At 40.9% G+C, this 21,230-nt stretch overlaps 2 protein-coding genes across 4 annotated transcripts in view; both read right to left on the bottom strand.

The window, feature by feature from the left end:
* The window catches only part of LOC125172249 (general transcription factor IIH subunit 2), a 44,376-nt gene extending 40,591 nt beyond the window's left edge, over positions 1 to 3,785 (bottom strand). The window contains exon 1 of the mRNA XM_047870008.1: positions 3,774 to 3,785. The gene's annotated coding sequence lies outside the window, so the exon portion shown is untranslated. The remainder of the gene's footprint in view (positions 1 to 3,773) is intronic.
* The window catches only part of OCLN (occludin), a 56,456-nt gene continuing 38,659 nt past the window's right edge, over positions 3,434 to 21,230 (bottom strand). For 2 of the 3 annotated variants that reach the window (XM_047869997.1, XM_047869988.1), the window contains exons 5-9: positions 18,179 to 18,324; positions 11,710 to 11,925; positions 8,121 to 8,292; positions 6,422 to 6,463; positions 3,434 to 4,507 (exon numbers count right to left, since the gene is read on the bottom strand). In XM_047869997.1, the coding sequence (XP_047725953.1) occupies positions 4,406 to 4,507; positions 6,422 to 6,463; positions 8,121 to 8,292; positions 11,710 to 11,925; positions 18,179 to 18,324 (678 nt within the window). In that variant the 3' untranslated portion in view covers positions 3,434 to 4,405. The remainder of the gene's footprint in view (positions 4,508 to 6,421; positions 6,464 to 8,120; positions 8,293 to 11,709; positions 11,926 to 18,178; positions 18,325 to 21,230) is intronic. The other variant, XM_047870002.1, reaches the window with a different exon arrangement.

Below are 21,230 nucleotides of genomic sequence, written 5' to 3'. Positions count from 1 at the left end.
GTGTCAGCACAGAGCCCAGGACAGAGTTTGAACTCAGGAGCTGTTAGATCATGACCTGAGCTGAAGTCAGACACTTAACTGATTGAACCACCCAGGCACCCCTCCAATACCTTTAGATAGAACCTAAATCATTCCAGAGAAAGACTCACTGAAAACCTGCACAATTGCTTTTAACAGTACCTAATAGTCCTTATTTTGATATGTAAATCCATCTTTTAAAGCACCTGTTCATTATCTATGAAATTGTGGCTAAGCCTAATGCAGCTGTCTAGAATTCAAAAGAATTTACAGCCTAATTTATAACAGCCTAATTTATAGCCTAAGTTTATAAATTCATAGCCTAATTTATAGCACCCAGCACTGACCACGCATATAGGGATTGGGACGATACATACATTCTTAAAACACTTTTTGCTTTTTAAAAGCGTGTTTAAAGCATCACCTTCCAGCTTTGGGAGATAAGAGCCCTTATTTATTACTGTCCGACAAGGACTGTAGCTCAGTCCCACATGAACCTTAATAACAACTATGAGATCAGGTACAAATAGCTCTCACACAAATAAGCAAACTGAAGGAGAGGAAGGGTAAATAATGTGTCCAAGGTCAAGTAATTGCTGGAGGGCAAAGCAAGAACACAACAACCCAAGCAGGGAAGAGCGAGCTGGTCCTGTGGCAGCAATTACAAATCCTGGGGAGACGCCTACATTTTGTTGCAGTCACACACACACAAAATCAGTTATGTTTCCGTGCTTTTCTCTAACCACAAAGTGGCATTATTTTAAATGTTTTCTAAAAACTACCCAAGTTACTTGGGCATTTTTATGAAAACTATTCTCATTAAAAGAAATGTTAATATGAGACACAGAAGGGATAATACACCCCTGTATCTAATTCATTTGTCTTTTTTTTTTTTAATGTTTATTTACTTTTAAGAGAGAGAGCAAGAGAGCGTGAGTGGGGGAGGGGCAGAGACAGAGGGAGACACAAAATCCGAAGCAGGTTCCAGGTTCCAAGCTGTCAGCAAAGAGCCTGACTCAGGGCTCAAACTCATGAACTGTGAGATCATGACCTGAGCCAAAATCAAGAGTTGGACACCTAACCGACTGAGCCACCCAGGTGCCACTGTTCTTACCCTTCTTTACACACACACACACCCACTCAGATCTTTACAGATTCAGATATTTCATATGAAGCATTTTACATTAATTCAAAGTACTTAAAATGCACTTACAATTAAAATACGAAATTTTATTAACACCATACAGACCAATCACTTCTTACCCAAAACATTAATTTAGTGACAGGCAACCTAGAACAGGAGTACAGAGCCTATTATTTTCAATAGACCAAGCTTCCAATCCTAGTTTAATCACTTGCTAGTATGTGACAGTGGACTAATCTACCACATTATTTTTCTTTCCTGTAAAATGAGAAGAGAAATGATAAGGTCAATAGAATGATATAAGGAATAAGTGATAATTTCACGTGTGTATACAATGTAACTTTTAGTATAAGTACCAATAGACTTAAATTTATTTCACAAAAGGCATATATGACAAAACTAACACCTGTCATTTCTTGGTGGTGGATATATGTGTTTAAGTTCATTTTTTTTTTTTTTAGTTTTTTTTTTCAACGTTTATTTATTTTTTTGGGGACAGAGAGAGACAGAGCATGAACGGGGGAGGGGCAGAGAGAGAGGGAGACACAGAATCAGAAACAGGCTCCAGGCTCTGAGCCATCAACCCAGAGCCCGACGCGGGGCTCGAACTCCCAGACCGCGAGATCGTGACCTGGCTGAAGTCGGACGCTTAACCGACTGTGCCACCCAGGCGCCCCTACGTTTATTCATTTTTGAGAGAGAGAGCGAGCAGGGAAGGGGCAGAGAGAGGGAGGGAGAGAGAGAATCCCAAGCAGGCTCCATACTATCAGCGTGGAGCCTGACGTGAGGCTCAAACCCACAAATCGTGAGATCACGACCTGAGCAGTAACCAAGAGTTGGATGCTTAACCAACTGAGCCACCCAGGCACCCTGGATATTTGTATTTTTCATTTTCTATACTTCTTTAAATTTTTCAAGATAAAGAGAAATTAAAATATTGATTTTGCCTTTTATCACAGAATCACCTACGTAAGGGAATCACTGTATGCAATTAACCTTTACTAACGACCACATCCTTTCACAACAGAACGTATGGAATGTTCTTTATAGAAGACAGAAGCACACATAAGAATCTCAGGTCAGAGGGGCACCTGGATAGCTCAGTTCAGTGTTGCCTCTTGATTTCCGCTTAGGTCATGATCTCATGCCTTGAGGGTTCAAGCCCTGTATCGGGTTCTGAACTGACAGAGTGGAGCCTGCTTGGGATTCTCTCTCTCTCTCTCTCTCTCTCTCTCTCTCTCTCTCTCTCTCTCTGTCTCTCTCTCCCCTCCTCACCCATTCTCCCTCCCCCCACTCACACATGCTCTTTTTCATAAAAAACAAAAACAAAAACAAAAACAAAACCTTAAAAAGAATCTCAGGTCAGACATGGAAGAGACTTCTGACATCTAACCTACATCTCCTTTTTCCAAACTAGAAATATGCCTGGGTGCTTCTTTAAAGTTACATCCAGCTGGTTAATACCAAGCAGTCTTTAAGTACATTTGAAAAATGACTTTCTTGTTTTTTTATTTCAGAGTTCAACTTTATGACACAAGTTTACAATGGAAACTCATGCTATTTGGTTTTCTGCATTCAGGTGAACAGTACTATTTTGTCAGAACACTGGCAATTTTGCCATCTTCATAATCTAAGTACACGAACTTCCAAGAACAAAGAGATTTATATTTTAGCATGCATAATAATGAGTTAAGTTCCTCAAAAGAGTCCTTACCATTTGGTGTGAATCCAAAAGGCACGAAAACTATAAACTACTACCTTTTGTAGTAAGTATGTACAGCACATGGAAAATTAAGAATTTCTTCAATTTGAAGAAATGAACAATGTTATAAAAGAAACATTTTAAGGTTTATCTTTGGAAAATGATTCAGACTTGTGTATAATGTCTGAATTGCATACTAATGATTAAAGGTTATTCTTCCAAAATTTTCACAGAAACCACTCTAAACTGGGGGGAGGGGGGGATAAAAACAATCAACTTGGCTAGCTATATGCCCACTACTATCAGCTAATTTTACTTTACTAATAAAAATGTTAATTAAAAAAAAAAAGTGGTGAGACCAAGGGCACAATCTGAAAGAATTTGATGTTTTGTTGTATTGTGCTGTATTCTCAGACAAATCAGCCTTCTTATAACTGAAAGACTGGGAAATTCAGCAACCAGCACAGCAACCAATATAGTTTAACGCAATAAACTATATACTCAGATAAAACTGAGTGTAATTTTCCACATCTTCATATCAACAGCACGAATGATGTCAAACAAGTATATGAAAGAAAACACCAGGTTTAATACCTTATAAAATATGTACAGAACTTGAATATTCTCTTAAGACACGATCCAAGTCACAACCGAATTAGCAATGTAATCAGATATTCTGATATAATGAAAAAGCCTAGTTGGTTTAAAAAAATGAAACAAACACACATGTAAACCATAAAAGATTTAAAAGAATTTTAGAATACACAACCAAATTCTAACCAGGTTTAAACTGTGATTTTTAAAAAGTGAATACCTGTATGTATTTACAATCTTTAAGTTTCACAATGTGTTATTTTTACATGATCTTTATTATCTGGAGAGCACACAACAATGAAAAGGTCTTTTAACCACTTATACACAGAAAAAAAAAAAAATGAATAGGGAGGTTGATAGAATGCACTAGCCACAGGAGCTAAGGGAAAGGCCGAGGGACTTTAATTAATGGAGTCAAGTCGTAAAACAGACTTAACCAAAACTATAAGCCAGGAAACAGGCAGATTCACTTCAGAGCCTTCACTGCAGGGACCCAGTCTCCCTACCTGAAAAGAAATGATTATAAATAACAGTTCTGAAAACAGATTTCTGGGAGGAATGGATGAGATCACCAATGTGAACCAGTGCGTGCACTTAGGTGTTAAGAAAACACTGCCTGAGTGTGCAAATTCATAGCACAGTTCACCATGGGACCTGCCTTCAAGGTTTAAAAACCTCAACCTATAGTCAGTCCTCAATATAAGAGCCGAAGTTTAAAGTACAGAATCCTTAATTGGAGTGTTCAGCCCAGTTGATTATCAAAAGCTACTTATAAAATGCTTCAATACTGATGATATTAAACTGATGATAGTAAAGCCACCAAAAGGATGTAATGTGACAAAGGTTTGTCTTCCTGGGTTAGAATCCAGTCATTTTGCCTTCTGACAACATTGCAGAGATGTCAAATAACTTCTTAATCTCTCAAACAATGTGGTATCATCTGCCTTCTATGTCTTCTGTCTGTCATAATCTCCAACCATCTTCTTGATGTGCGACAATTTACTCTTCAACTGCTTGCAATAATTCCTCTTACTTTTGTAATCTGCGGACTTGGAGGAAAAAAAAGCCAAGTAAACTTAACAAAATAAAAACAAGTTGTGTTAGCTGCTAGGAAGGCAGAGGTGAGCCAAAAAACCACAGAATATTAGTCAAATGAAATTGTTGGGGGTGTTGAATAGAGTAATATGCAGTGATCTGGCAGTTTCTCTGACCATTCTGACCAAACAGGCAATGGATTCTTTTTGCTTAGTCATATCTTCTGAGTTTTACAAAACATGTACTAATTTCTAGTGATTTATAAAGTGACCCCAAAAATTGACTCACCTTTCTGCTAACACATCATCTAAAAAAAATCAGTACTTGTTTCAGATTCTGTGTCTCCCTCTCTCTGACCCTCCCCCGTTCATGCTCTGTCTCTCTCTGTCTCAAAAATAAATAAATGTTAAAAAAAAAATTTTTTTTTTTAAAATCAGTAAAACAGGGGTGCCTGGCTGGCTCAGAGGATGGAACATGTGACTCTTGGTCTCTGGGTTGTAGGTTCAAGCCCCATGCTGGGTGTAGAAATTACTTAAAAATAAATAAAATCCTTAAAACAAAAATTAGTACAACAAAAACTGGCGATATCAGTTGACTTGGAAAAGGAAGAATGGGTAAAGAGACAGGAAATTTTAGTATATATTCTTTCATTTTATTTTTTTATTTTTTATGTAATCTCTATACCCAACATGGGGCTTAAACTCACAACCCCGAGATCAAGAGTCATGTTCTACTGACTGAATTAGCCAGGTGCCCCATTATATAAAACTCTTGCATTTAAAATTACAGTGTTTTGTGACCTCAAAAAATTTTAATATATAATCCTTTAAAAACAAAGCTTTAAATCAAGAAAGATTAATAACGCCAAGTGTTTACAAGGATATGGAGCAAAAGGAATATGCACACTTCAGTGGGAATATAAACTGGCAATCCAGGAAAGCTGTTTGACACTATTTAAGCCAAGGTTAGACAGACAGACCCAATGACCCTGCAATTCCACTCCCAAATATATCCTTAACATATGTGTGCAGATGTGCACAGACACATTCAAAAATGTTTGAAGTTGCATTAATTATAAAAGCCATAATCTAGGAATAACCAAAGGCTCACTAACGAAAGAACGGATGAATCAATTGTCTTCTATTTACCAAGTAAAAATAAATGAACCATAGCCACACACAAAAATATGAATGGGTATTCAAAAAGAGCAAAAGAAATTACACATGAAAAATACATACTATAGATGCCATTTACATCAAGTTCAAAATAGGCAAAACTCATTTATGATGTTAGAAATTAGGATGGTAGTTATCTGTGGGGAGAGTAAAAATTGGAGGGGATTTCCAGAGGGGGTTGCCTAGGAAACTAGGAAATATATTTCTTCATCTGGGTGCCAGGTACAAAGGTATATGGTGGTTGGTGAAAATTTACCAAGTTGTGCACTCAGAATTTGTGCAAGTTTCTGTATGTGTACTTCAACTTTAAAAAAAAACCTTGGGGCACCTGGGTGGCTCAGTCGGTTGAGCGTCTGACTTTGGCTCGTTATGATCTCGTGGTTTGTGGGTTCAAGCCCCACATCGGGCTCTGTGCAGACAGCTCAGAGCCTGGAGCCTGCTTCGGATTCTGTGTCTCCCTCTCTCTCTGCCCTTCCCCTGCTCGTGCTCTGTCTCTCTCTTTCTCTCTGTCTCAAAAATAAATAAACATTAAAAAAATAAAATAATCTTAAAAAATCAGTATTGGCTATAGTTGCAAACAACTGAAATTAAGGCCCTAACTTCTCAGGTACAGTTTTCACCTTGTAATGATAAGGCCTTTTGTCATAATCAGTGCTTGTGTGACTAGGTATTCACAGTCATTCCAAAGGTTAAATAAAAAACACATACTAGAAATATCCTCTCTGAAAGAATCTTACAATCTGGAATACTTACTCCCTTCACTTGCTTCAGTCTATTGTACTCATCAGCAGCAGCCTATCAAGGAGAAACACAATAGAATATGTTTAGGGGGGAATCTTCTCTTTCAAAAATGACATTCCTGATGACATATTCTGGAGCTAAAACTGCCAACAATACCCCAAATACAGGAAATTAAAATAATGAAGTCTTTAGGTCCTTAAAGCTATTATTCACATAGTCAGCAAGAGAGCCTGGAGGAAGCCAGGACAGAGGAATTTAAGACCTATTCCTCACATTCCATTCCCATAGACAGGTAATGGTTCTGCTGCTTCTCTTCACTCCCCATGCGGGTCCATGGGCCGTGCTGACCCCACAGAGATCTTCTGTCAAGTGTAGCTCTCATCTGGTTATACCCCGTTATGAAACTGGTCTGAGCTCCCAGTAACTACCCCGTGTATGCATATTACATATATCGTTAAGTGAACGTGTTATATTATACATAAATAATTTGAGCAACAAAGTAAAGTAGTATTGGATTATAACCCAACGTATAAAATAGATATATCTATGAGTCAATACTGGTATAAGTGAATGATTAAGTAAATGGGAGGAAGTAACCAATTTCTCATGCACAAGAATTCCAAATAATTTGTGTAGATACACGGTCTTTAAAGAGCTGGAACATAATTCTCGATTTCTTAGGTGTGATCTATGCATAGTGACTTCCTTCACTATGAAAGTATGGAAAGGGGGATTAAAAAGGAAAGAGTAACTTTCATGGACAAACGGGGGGAAAAAAAAGATAACTTTTTATCAAAGATGGTATGTGTCTAGGTGCACTTTTGCATGAAGGGGATATTTAAACAAACATTTTGGTGACAGTCAGGAGGCAGAATTTAAGGTAGTTTATCTTTCTGTACCCAATTCTGTAATGTTTAATAGTTTACAGAAAGAATGAACAGTGTTTTAAAATAGAAAAAATAGGAGCGCCTGGGTGGCGCAGTCGGTTAAGCGTCCGACTTCAGCCAGGTCACGATCTCGCGGTCCGGGAGTTCGAGCCCCGCGTCAGGCTCTGGGCTGATGGCTCGGAGCCGGGAGCCGGGAGCCTGTTTCCGATTCTGTGTCTCCCTCTCTCTCTGCCCCTCCCCCGTTCATGCTCTGTCTCTCTCTGTCCCAAAAATAAATAAACGTTGAAAAAAAAAAAAAATTAAAAAAATAAAATAAAATAAAATAGAAAAAATAATCCAGCTATTTTAAACAGGAAGGGATATATGTACATAGCCTTTTGTTTTCTATTTCTTTTTTTTTTTTTAATTTTTTTTTTTTCAACGTTTATTTATTTTTTTGGGACAGAGAGAGACAGAGCATGAACGGGGGAGGGGCAGAGAGAGAGGGAGACACAGAATCGGAAACAGGCTCCAGGCTCCGAGCCATCAGCCCAGAGCCCGACACGGGGCTCGAACTCCCAGACCGCGAGATCGTGACCTGGCTGAAGTCGGACGCTTAACCGACTGCGCCACCCAGGCGCCCCTGTTTTCTATTTCTTAACTACATTAGTACACTCTTCAATTTGGAAAGACTTTCATCTGAGACTGGACTTCAATTATTTCTCAATGAAATCAATTTAAAAATTACTAGCAAAATCTGAATCAACATTAATAGAAAGGATACTGTATCTTCATAAATTAGAATGACATCATATATAATATACAATTATCAGGTTTGAATGTACCATGTAGTCTTCACTGTCTTCTCTATAGTCATCCAACTCTTTATCCAGACGAGAAAGTTCTTTATTGATTTCATCAAGTTCTGCCTGTAAGCTCTTGTATTCCTGCAGGCCAGTGTCAAAACTTCTCTTGTAGAGTTGTCTTTGTTGATCTGAAGTAATAGGTGGATATTCCCTAAAAATTCAGTGAGAAAATGACTACTTTTGACTCAAGCAGACATAAAATCCAGTATTTCTTCAGCCAAGACAATAAAGCTGGTGGGACATGAGAGTGACATTCTCCTGTTTTCTTTTTCTTGCTTATGAGAGGAAGGTGAGAAGCAAGTGAGTTCTCTTAAGAATGATTCTACTTAGAGGCGCCTTAATGGCTCAGTTGGTTAAGGGTCTGACTTCAGCTCAGGTCATGATCTCATGGTTCCTGAGTTCCAGCCCCCGCACTAAGCCCTCTGCTGTCAGGGAGGAGCCTGCTTCAGATCCTCTGTCTCCCTCTCTCTCTGCCTCTCCCTTGCTCTAACTCGCCCCCTCTCTCTCAAAAATAAACATTAAAAAAGGTTAAGCGTCCAACTCTTGGTTTGGGCTCAGATGATAATCTCATGGGTTGGGAGTTTGAGCTCAGCATCTGGCTCTGAGCTGACAGCATGGAACCTGCTCAGGATTTCTCTCCTCTCTCTCTCTCTGCCTCTCCTCTACGTGCACTCTCTCTCTCCCTCAATCAATAACCAAATAAACTTAAAAAAAAATGAATGATTATACTTCTACATCACTGGTTATGGTTTTAAAAATACTATGCTTAGGGGCACCTGGGTGAGTCAGTTGGATGAGTGACGGACTCTTGATTTTGGCTCAGGTCATGATCTCACAGTTCCTGAGTTTGAGTCCCGCATTAGACTCTGTGCTGACAGTGCAGAGCCTGCCTGGCAATCTCTCTCTCTCTCCCTCTCTCTCCAGTCCTCCCCTACTTGTGTTTTCTCTCTCTCTCAAAATACATAAACAAACTTAAAAAAAATTTAAAAAGGGGAACCTGGGTGGCTCAGTTGGTTAAGCATCTGACTCTCGCTCACACACTGTCTCAAAAATAAATAAAAACAGGGGCGCCTGGGTGGCTCAGTTGGCTAAGCGTCCGACTTCGGCTCAGGTCACGATCTCACAGCCCGTGAGTTCGAGCCCCGCGTCAGGCTCTGGGCTGATGGCTCAGAGCCTGGAGCCTGCTTCCGATTCTGTGTCTCCCTCTCTCTCTGCCCCTCCCCCGTTCATGCTCTGTCTCTCTGTGTCTCAAAAATAAATAAACATTAAAAAAAAAAATTAAAAAAAAAATAAATAAAAACATTAAAAAATTAAAAAAGAAAATACTATGCTTAGGGGTGTCCCTGGGTGCCTCAGTCAGTTGAGCACCTGACTTGCTCTCAGCTCGGTCTTGATCTTAGGATTGTGCCTCATATTGGGCTCTGCATTGGGCGTGAAGTCTACTTAGAAAAGAAATACTATGCTAATATAATTTTTAGAAATAAAATTGAAAATCATTTATGAAATTTGAGGTTCAAGTCATAGGAACTTATTTATTCTGAAAATACAACACCACGTGACAACAGAATATGTCTAAAATCTTACTTTTTTAAAAATGTTTATTTATTTTTTTGAGACACAGAGCATGAGCAGGGGAGGGGTAGAGAAAGACAGAAACAAGAATCCTAAGCAGCCTAAAAGCTCCAAGCTGTCAGCACAGAGCCCGACGCGGGGCTCAAACTCATGAACCGTGAGATCATGACCTGAGCCGAAGTTGGACGCTCATCCGACTGAGCCACCTGGGCACCCCTGAATTTAAAGTGTGAAAACTAGAATACTGGAACACAAAGTGCATTCCCATCACTACGGCAGCAGAAGAACTGGCTGGTAGCTGGTTGTTTTCTGCCACCAACTACAATCTTCAGATTCTTTTTTCTTTTTCCAACTTGTTTTCCTCCACAGAAATGGCTTATTTTAAATCCTTTGATGGTAAGATCAGACATTAAAATGTACATGTAGAAAAATGCATGCTCCTTGTACAAATAATCTGGCGATGCATGCAATTCTGTATCCCTTGTATCTCTCAAGAGACTAGCCATTCTTTACATTTCCAGGTGATGCTCTTCACTAATAATCCATTGAGGAAACACTCTGACTTGTTTCACATGATGTAGGAACTTCACAGCAATATGGAATTTCAATTTTTACACCGAAATTGGCCTCCTATCTTCATTTTACAGAGGGGAGAAATTAAATGACTGCTCAAAAGAGAAACAAGAAAACAGTTTCTTAAAACTTTTCATTTAGGGGGCGCCTGGGTGGCTCAGTCGGTTAAGCCGCCGACTTTGGCTCAGGTCATGATCTCGTGGTCCGTGAGTTCAAGCCCCGAGTCGGGCTCTGTGCTGACAGCTCAGAGCCTGGGGCCTGTTTCAGATTCTGTGTCTCCCTCTCTCTCTGACCCTCCCCCATTCATGCTCTGTCTCTCTCTGTCTCAAAACTAAATAAACGTTAAAAAAAAAAAAATTAAAAAAAAAACTTTTCATTTAAATCTTCCATGAAACAGGTTAGGAAAGTATTTTATAGCCAGACGACTGAACGTGGCCAAGAACTCTTTTTTTGTTCTGTTTTGTTTTTTAAGTCCATCCATTTATTTTGAGAGAGAGAGAGAGAGAGAGAGCGAGCACGTGAGCAGGGGGAGGGGCAGACAGAGAGAGAGGAGAGAGAGAATCCCAAGCAAGGCTTGATCCCACAAACTATGAGATCGTGATCTGGGCCAAAATCAAGAGCCGGACACTCAACCTACTGAGCCCCCCAGGTGCCTCTTGGCCAAGAACTCTTGTGGGAACAAGGGAAGGTGGGGTATGAGAACCACCAGGGAGGCGATGTCAGGCTATGCTACACCACCCACCTCTCACAGCTCGAGAAGCAACGGTGTGACTGACCATCATCCAGACCACAAATGTTTCTGATTCGTGTCCCATTTCTCAGGACACTTGGACATAAAAGGGCTATACGCCATACATGAGGATAGTTAGTGATGATGAAGTATAACTAAACCACCAACACACAAAGGAACTTAACCACAACCTTGGCCAGAACACTAAATTGTTAACTTAATTGTTTACAAAACCGTTTGCCAAAGTCCTCTGGATTAAACTTTTAAAAGAATCTCTGGTCTCCCCATGAAACCTTAACTTAAAAGTAAATGCCAAAACAGAGCCATAGCTCTGGTCTGGGAATTATATAATCAGTAACAAAAGTTCCTCCATACCTGTGTTTTATTTATTTGAAAAGACCTTTCTTGGGTGACTACTGGTACAAGTAAAGAGTGAAGTCCATCAGTCATTTTGTGAAAGACACTGAGAGTGTTTTTAAGACGCAATGGAGCCAAACGTATCCCCTCTACATCAATCTTTATTACAAAAGAGCACTAAAGAAAAGAACCTCTTGAAATACCATCTCCAGTCCTGGCTGTGCAGGAACGATATCCTACCACCCAACTCCAATTTGGCAGGCAAAACCCCAAAGCTGACTGGCCCAGGCGACCCATCAGATGTGCGAGTGGTTCCAACACGAGGTGACCCCGTACCTGATCCAGTCCTCCTCCAGCTCGTCGCAGGACTCGCCCCCGGTCGTGTAGTCTGTTTCATAGTGGTCCTGCTCCGGCCTCTTGGACCTTCCCGCCCTTCCTTTCGTAGGTGCCCTTTTTGAAGGCGTCTCAAAGTTACCACTGCCGCTGTAGCGAGGCTGCCTGAAGTCGTCCACCGGTGAAGTCACTGGAAGCTCCTGCACCACCTCAGGCACCCTAACAAAACAGCCATCGTTTTTCAGGGGTCATAGGTACACCACAGCTCTTTGCCAGCAAGTGCGCTGTAATCACAAGGAGCAGCCACAGTAAGCAGTAAGAGACATCTAAACGTAAGTGCATTCATTCACGTAAGCAGCTCATGTTCCCAACACGGAGCAGATCCCCAGTTTCCCGTGTTCAGTTTCGCACCAGCTCAGATCCTCTGAGACAGACCAGTAGCTTTAAGGTTCCGATGTAAGGGGAGCCCATGTGTAAACATTCCTAAGCAGATGGATCTAAGATTGCACTTGAGGAAGCCCAGGCTGATCTGGAAGAGGTGTTCACCCGACCTGTGCCAGGGACTTACTCCACAAAAGGCAGGCAGGAAAATAATGCTCAGGATTCTTTTCTATAGGTTCTTCCAGTTTCACCGAATGCTAAGCGGTCAAGAGAAATGCACGTACATATCTACTTTCAGAAACTGATTCTCACAGGTAAGCATATTGTAATACTAATTTTAGACTCCTGTGTATCAACTTTCTTTTCAAGATACAATCTTGAAAAAACTAGAGACTAAAAATTTAAACAACTGCTGTGATAATCCTGCAGCCACGTAGACTGAATGGCCTGGAAGTGTTATCATTAGACTTATTTTCCCAATTGCATCAGTTTTGTTTTGTTTTTTTGTTTTTAATTTTTTTTTTAACATTTACTTATTTTTGAGACAGACAGAGAGCATGAACAGGGGAGGGTCAGAGAAAGAGGGAGACACACAGAATCTGAAACAGGTTCCAGGCTCTGAGCTGTCAGCACAGAGCCCGACGTGGGGCTCGAACCCACGGACTGTGAGATCATGACCTGAGCTGAAGTCGGACACTCAACCGACTGAGCCACCCAGATGCCCCTTGGTTTTGTTTTTTTTTTTTAATGCTTATTTATTTTGAGAGAGAGTGCATACATGCAAGAGTGGAGGAGGAGCAGAAAGAGAATCCCAAGCAGGATCCAAGCTGTCAGCACAGAGCCCAACGCAGGGCTCGATCCCACAAACTGTGAGATTGTCACCTGAGCCGAAATCACGAGTCTGAAACTTAACCAACTGAGCCACCCAGGCGCCGCCCACATTGGAATTTTACGTGCAAATGTTTGTGCCGCAAGCATAAATATGAAGCCAAACGTGGAATAAAACACCAAGAGCTGTGGCAACAGTAAAGCACTTCTGAGTAACAGCAATGTGAAACTTAACTTTCCCTGATAGCAAAGCTAAAGAAGGTCAAGAAGAACAATGAAAGAACACAAAGGTCATGCCTGAGACTTTCCACCATTGGCCTGCTATTCAAATCAACTAGTAAAAGTGTCTTAAGACTTTTGTTTTCTTATTGCTTTTCCACTTACAGAAACTATATAATCTTTTTTTTTTTAACATTTATTTTTGAGACAGAGATGGAGAGGGAGGGAGAGAGAGAGAGATGGAGAGAGACAGAGAGTGAATGTGTGTGTGTGTGGGGGGGGTGTGGGGGGTAGGTAAGGGGCAGAGAGAGAGGGAGACACAGAATCCGAAGCAGGCTCCAGGCTCTGAGCTGTCAGCACAGAGCCCAACACGGGGCTCAAACCCACAAACCATGAGATCATGACCTGAGCCGAAGATGGACACTTAACTGACTGAGCCACCCAGGCACCTTGACAGAAACTATAATCTTGAGCTTTATCTATGAGGTGTACTCTATTTTCTAGGTGATCCAGAACTGCTTGATACTAACTGTTGTCAAAATCTTCAGATTTTTTTAAATGTTTATTTTGAGAGAGTCAGAGTGTGTGTGCATGTGAATGCATGCACAAGTGGGAGAGGGGCAGAGAGAGAAGGAGAGAGAATCCCAAGCAGGCTCCAAGCTGTCAGCACAGAACCTGACACGGGGCTCAATCTCACAAACCGTGAGATCATGACCTCAACTGAAACCAAGAGTCAGACACTTAACCGATTGAGCCACCCAGGTGCCCCAAAGTCTTCAGATTTCTAATCACACTTAGTGATTTCTTGTAGAATCCTAAAGCTTTGGGATGTGTGTGCATAGTTGGGGGTGGTGGTGTGATTTATTCCTTCTGCTGGAATGTATTCAGGTTCCTGAGGCTTAGGGTGCTATATTAACGCTACATCTAAAGGAGGGAAAATGTGACTTTCTCCATGAGTCAATGAGTAACAAGTTCCTAGACACTCTGCCAAAACTGCCTGGTATTATGCTCCTCGTTGTGGGAATGCAGAAGGCTTATTTGACGGAGTAGGGACTAGAGGAGGAGAAAACTAAAAAGCAAAACAAATTAGAAAAGAACAAAACTTAAAATATTAAAATGGGCATCCTCTCATAATTGTGTTAGATACTTATATTATAAATCCCGACTTTGGGAGCTTTCCACCTCCCATTCTCCTACATACTTTGAAACTCTAGAGGATAACTTACTTGATATGGCATAAAACCTAAAAACAAAATGCTTAGCAAATATATATAAATTCAAGAGTTAGAGAATTTTTGTACTGCCAATAATCTTTGAGCCTACTTTTATTTCTTTTTTATTTCTTTTATTTTTTAAGTTTATTTCCAGAGAGAGAGAGAGCACAAGCAGGGGAGAAGCAGAGAGAGAGAGAGGAAGAGAGGCTCTGCACTGTCAGCACAGAGCCTGATGTGGGGCTAGAACTCACAAACTATGAGATCATAACCTGAGCTGAAATCAAGAGTCAGACGCTTAGGGGTGCCTAGGTGGCTCAGTCAGTTGAGCGTCCGACTTCAGTTGAGGACATGATCTCACAGTTTGAGTTCAAGCCACACGTCGGGCTGCTGACAGCTCAGAGCCTGGAGCCTGCTTCGGATTCTGTGTCTCCCTCTCTCTGTGCCCCTCCCTGACTCACACTCTGTCTCTCCCTCTCTCTCTCTCAAAAATAAATAAACATTAAAAAAAGAAAGAAAGAGTCGGACACTTAACCAACTGAGCCACTCAGGTGCCCTTGAACCCACTTTTAGATACAAATCCTGTTAGGTCATAATCTGCATACCCCAGAAGAGGCAACCAACTGTATACTTTCCCTGGTATCCAACTCAGTATCCAAGTCCAGAAGTTCACCCTTTTGTATTGTCTTTTTTATTCATTTGTTTTATTCACATACACACACACACACACACACACACACACACACACACACACCCTCTCACATGCATTTGGTGTTCCTATCTTGTCCTGACTCTCAGTGTAGCTACTGTGCACTGTCTTCTGTCCCTGATAGATTGCAACCTCCATGACAACAAGGATTTGCTATTCCAGGGGCAGCTCCCCTACTGTGTACCTGGCAGGTGTTCAGGATCATTAATGAATTGAAAACACCTTCACAAGAATTCTGATGACATCCATTATCAGTGAGGGAACAGAAATAATGCATGATCAACATCAGTGTCCTATGAGCATAATGTCCATGATGTACATGGTACTTCAGAACTGTCACCATCATCGGGGGGAATATCTAAGCCTTGTCCATCAGAGAACTCCATCTCCCTGGCCTCAGGAAAGACAATGATCCAAAAAGGGCTAATCAAGAATCTTTCAACAGGTTGTATATGTAAGCTTTGGAAGAGGGCATTCCATTTTCCAAATCCTATGCTGGAAGTTCAGTTAGCGTAGCCTGGAAAATGTGGATGACCATTCTGCTCTAACGACAATAAAGCCCACAGAACAACAGGAGCCTTGCTAGCCTCTGAGTTTCTAGATCATGCCATTCTCTTTTTCTTTTTTGATGTTTATTTATGTTTTGAGAGAGGGAGAGGGACAGGGTGCAAGCGGGTGAGGGGCAGAGAGAGAAGGAGACACAGAATCTGAAGAAGGCTCCAGGCTCTGAGCTGTCAGCACAGAGCCTGATGCGGGGCTTGAACTCATGGAACACGAGATCATAGCCTGAGCCGAAGTTGGACGCTCAACCGACTGAGCCACCCAGGAGCCCCTATGCTTGTATTTTTTTAAAGGAAAATATAAGTAATGTACATTTTGGCCAGCATATTTATTTTAAAATAGCCTCTGGAAGGTTATATAAAAGAAACTGGTAACACCAGCTGCTCCTAGGAAGAGGAACTAGGTAGCTGGGGACAAAAGCTATCCTTCTGTCCATTTAAGATTTTACATTACAAAGGTACTGGCTTATTCAAGAATTAAGCTAAGATTTTTCAATGGTTCCAAATGAACTTGTGAAAATATCTTGGTTTTCATGAAAAGACAGCATGTGGAATGCTATGTAACCATTCAGGCTTTACAATTAGAGACACAGCTGGCCACAAGATGCATTATAAATATTTCTCATGTATGCACAGAAGTCACGCAACTCCTAGCCTGAAACTTTTAAAAGGACTGTGTCTCTACCAGGTATATCCTTGCCCCTCACAGCCTCAAGTGCTTTGGATTTGTGTCAAAATCCACACAGAAGGAGAAGAGAGAAAATGCTTCTCCTCCAAATCATTCACAACTGATAGCAACAGGAAGGTCAATTGCGAAGACCAAAACAAAATATGTATCGAGGGTAAGGCAAACTGACAGTGTGTTTCCCACATTCCACTCCAGGGTAATAATAAAACCTACTGTCTCAAACTGAGTCCATAATTAACTCAGCTGCTGGTGTCACCTTAAGGGGTTCTAGGCGCCCAAACTACCGCACACTCAGGGTTGATCTCTATATTAACTGCCCCATTAAAAGGAGGTGGGGCAGGGAGCTGTGGATAAAACTTTGAAAGGTTTCCAGCAGATACACCTTTAATGTAAAACAATCAAAGCAATTAAAGGAAAGGTGTTTTTTTTGTTTGTTTTTTTTTTCAGTCTACAAAGGAATTTGGAGTTCTAGAATTACATATATAAGAAGATGGGGCGCCTGGCTGGCTCGGTCAGTGGAGCATGCAACTCAGTCTTGGAGTTATGAGTTTGAGTCTCACGCTGGGTGTAGAGAATACTTAAAAATAAAATCTTTAGGGGCGCATGGGTGGCTCAGTCGGTTAAGCATCCGACTTCGGCTCAGGTCATGATCTCGCGGTCCGTGAGTTCGAGCCCCGCGTCGGGCTCTGTGCTGACAGCTCAGAGCCTGGAGCCTGTTTCAGATTCTGTGTCTCCCCCTCTCTGATCCTCCCCTGTTCAGGCTCTGTCTCTCCCTGTCTCAAAAATAAATAAAACGTTAAAAAATAAATAAATAAATAAATAAATAAATAAATAAATAAATAAATAAATAAAATCTTTAGGGGTGCCTGGGTGGCTCAGTTGGTTAAGTGTCCGACTTTGGCTCAAGTCATCATCTTGCGGTTCCTGAGTTCGAGCCCCACATGGGGTGTTGTGCTGACAGCTCAGAGTCTGGAGCCTGCTTGGGATTCTTTGTCTCCCTCGGTCTGCCCTCCCACATTCTCATTCTGTCTCTCTCTCAAAAAATGAATAAACATTAAAAAAAATCTTAAAAAAAAAAAAAAAAAAAAAGAGCAATTTATCATCCCCTGGCAAAAATCACATCCAGTCAGTAACAGTTTCTCCAAACCCCCTCCTTCACTAGTCATTAGGATGAATTAGAATCAGGCTTTAGGGTAAACTAAAACCACCATGGAGATACCATTTCAGTAACCATAATGGCAGCTACTCTGGGCCAGAAACTCACTGTGAGGTTTTTTACGCTACTTGTAACTCTAAACGTGGAGGCCTCATCAGTTTCACATCCCCCAGGACATGAAGGATCTAGCACAGCAAGTGAGATCTCAGAATTCCTGAATTCAAACAAGGTCTGCTCCTTTAATAAAAATGTATGTGGCTAAGGGTAGATCAACCAGCAATCTTCCCTTTCCATTAAATGAGCTCTAACACTGACAGGCAAGGAGAGACACAACCACACACAGTTCCACTATCAGTAATGTCCTTGACCCTCACCTCAACCTCAAAACCAGAATCAGAAAGAGAACCATGTTTTTAGAGTGGAAAAAAACCCAACTTACGCTTTCTCTATTAAACCAACGAGAGAAAAAAGAAGCACTTTCAGCTTAGATGGGGAAAAAGACCCCACCAACTCACAGCCCCTCTCCCCTCATCACCCAAGTAGCTGCAAGCCTCCACCAACAAGGCCAACATCAGTCTCCAGTCTTTGGGAAAGTGTTTTTCTGTTTTGTGTTGTTTGTTTTTTAAGGCAAATGGCACAACAAGAACTGATTTATCAACACCAGCAAATATTCATTTTTGTTTAGACTCATTCTACCTGAAGAAGGAAGCTGCTACTTACGGTGTTGATTTATAGGAAGACTCTGGATATGACCTCCTGTCATTCACTTTACCGTTGGAGGAGTAAGCCATGGGGCTGTCCACTCTTTCCACATAGTCAGAAGGGGGAGGAGGCATGTCTTGTGTGCCAGCAGAAATATTTTTAACCTACAGAAACAGACCCAAGAGATACAATTATCATTGAGCCTGTAATTTAAAGGGGAAAGAAATGGAAGAAAAATATCAGATATAAAATTACCTAATACTTATTGGGCTCATTAAATACTATTAACTGTAATGACTACCTTGTTAGTGTAAACAATCAAATCAGTATTGTTACCAACACACAAATGATGCCAATTTGTTAGCTTAACAAGTCCAGAATGAATTACAAAAAAGGAAAAAAAAAATCACAATGACCTGACTCTTATCCTGATGTGATTAGGCAGAATCATTATCCATGGTAATTGTTCCACCCCACATTAGAAAGATTAATCTTATCGTTTTTTTTTTTTAATTTTTTTTTTAACGTTTATTTATTTTTGAGACAGAGAGAGACAGAGATGAACGGGGGAGGGTCAGAGAGAGGGAGACACAGAATCTGAAACAGGCTCTGGGCTCTGAGCTGTCAGCACAGAGCCCGACGCGGGACTAATCTTATCGTTTTAAGTTTATTTATTTATTTTTGTGAGACAGAGAGCATGCTCATGCACAAAGTAGGGAAGGGGCAGAAAGACAGAATCCCAAGCAGGTTCCACACTGTGAGTGTGGAACCTGATGCACAGGGCTCGAACCCTTGAATTAGGAGATAAGGACCTGACTGAAATCAAGAGTGCTATGCTTAACTGAGACACCCAGATGCCCCTAATCTCATTTTTTCTAGGCTAGGTCTGGGTTAGGCAAGAATTTTCATTTCTAGCAAGTTTTAAGGTAATGTTTATGCTGTAGTCTGGGCACCACACTTGGAAAACCACTAATATTGGACAAAAGACACTGGATCTTCTTCTTCTTTTTTTTTTTTTTATTAACGTTTATTTATTTTTGAGACAGAGACAGAGCATGAACGGGGGAGGGGCAGAGAGAGAGGGAGACAGAATCTGAAACGGGCTCCAGGCTCTGAGCTGTCAGGACAGAGCCCCACGCGGGGCGCGAACTCACAGGCTGCAAGATCATGACCTGAGCCGAAGTCGGATGCTTAACCGACTGAGCCAGCCAGGCTCCCCAAAAGACACTGGATCTCTTAACCCATCCACACTAAATATGTAATGTTAAAACCACAGAAGAAATTAAGAAGCTTAAACTGATGATTTCTGCTATAGTTCTTTTTTTGTTTTGTTTTTTTAATCTTTATTTTTGAGAGAGAGAGAGAGAGAGACAGACAGACACACACACACACGTACGCACATACACACACAGAATCCAAAGCAGGCTCCAGGCTTTGAGCTGTCAGAACAGAGCCCGATGCAGGGCTCAAACTCACAAACTAAGAGATCATGACCACAGGCAAAGTCGGATGCTTAATGAACTGAGCCACCCAGGTGCACCAGGTGCTACAGTTCTTTAATAAGAGATTTATTTTCCTTTAACATACATTCTCAATGCCTCTATTCTTAATAGCCTACACAGTAGAGTCCACGATCACTGCCTTCCTTCTCTACTTTACTACCTATTCCATTCTGACGTGTAAGTGAATTTGTCCTAGAAGGTAACACACATTGAGATTATGCACTGTTAACGTGAAAGATTTCCCAAAGGATCTGTCGGAGAAAAATTTAAATATCAGTAAGCATTGCCAATTAGATTCACAACATTTTTTACAAAGTTTACTTATTTATTATTTTTTTAGTAATCTCTATATCCAGCATGGGGCTTGAACTCATAACCCTGAGATCAAGAGTCACATGCCCGTCTGACTGAGCCAGCTAGAAGCCCCTAAATTCCCAATATTGACTGTTGGAGTTCAGGTGGTAGATCCAACACTTTCTATTTCATTTCCAATCTTTAAGTTGTTATATATTACTCTGCAAATAATTACTGAGAAACCCAGGTAAGTCACTTAGTTGTTACAAAGTAATAGAAATAAGGTGTGGGAAAAATTAAAAGTAACTCCACAAAAATTAGTAATGTGAAAAAGAGCAACTTTTCAAAACTAAGGAGGAAATTACTGGTTTAGCTTGGTAACGAAAACAATGACATGAGATTAACTTCAGCTCACTCTAGATCTGCCAACGACAAGTTCTAGAAAGTCTGTCTCTTTTCTTCAAGAAATAGGGAAACTACCACTTTTATTCAACATAGTACTGGAAGTCGTAGCAGCAGCAGACAAGAAAAAGAAGTAAAAGGCATTCACATTGGTAAGAAGTAAACTTTCACTATTCGAAGGTGACATGATTGTACATATAGAAAACCCTAAAGACTCCACCAAAATACTACTAGAATAAATGAATCCAGTAAAGTTGCAAGATACAAAATCATTATAGAGAAATCTGTGGCGTTTCTTTTTCTTTTTTTAAACACTCCTTTTTAAAAAAAAAAGTTTAGGGGCGCCTGGGTGGCGCAGTCGGTTAAGCGTCCGACTTCAGCCAGGTCACGATCTCGCGGTCCGTGAGTTCGAGCCCCGCGTCGGGCTCTGGGCTGATGGCTCGGAGCCTGGAGCCTGTTTCCGATTCTGTGTCTCCCTCTCTCTCTGCCCCTCCCCCGTTCATGCTCTGTCTCTCTCTGTCCCAAAAATAAATAAACGTTGAAAAAAAATTAAAAAAAAAAAAAAATAAAAATAAAAAATAAAAATAAAAAAAAAAGTTTATTTTGAGAGAGAGACAGAGCAAGCAAGTGAGCAGGAGGGTGGAGACAGAGGGAGAGAGAGAAAATCCCAAGCAGGCTCCACACTGTCAGTGCAGAACTCGATGTGGGGCTTGAACTCACAAACCATGAGATCATGACCTGAGCTGAAACCAAGAGTCAGACGCTTAACAAACTGAGCTACCCAGCCACCCATGTTGCATTTCTATGCACTAATAATGAAGTAGCAGAAAGAGAAATTAAGAAAACATTCCCATTTACAATTGCACCAACAG

The sequence above is a fragment of the Prionailurus viverrinus genome, chromosome A1 (assembly GCF_022837055.1).
Source record: "Prionailurus viverrinus isolate Anna chromosome A1, UM_Priviv_1.0, whole genome shotgun sequence".
Lineage (NCBI taxonomy): Eukaryota > Metazoa > Chordata > Mammalia > Carnivora > Felidae > Prionailurus > Prionailurus viverrinus.
The sequence above is the reverse complement of the archived record's forward strand: the minus strand, read 5'-3'. Positions and strand labels throughout refer to the sequence as shown.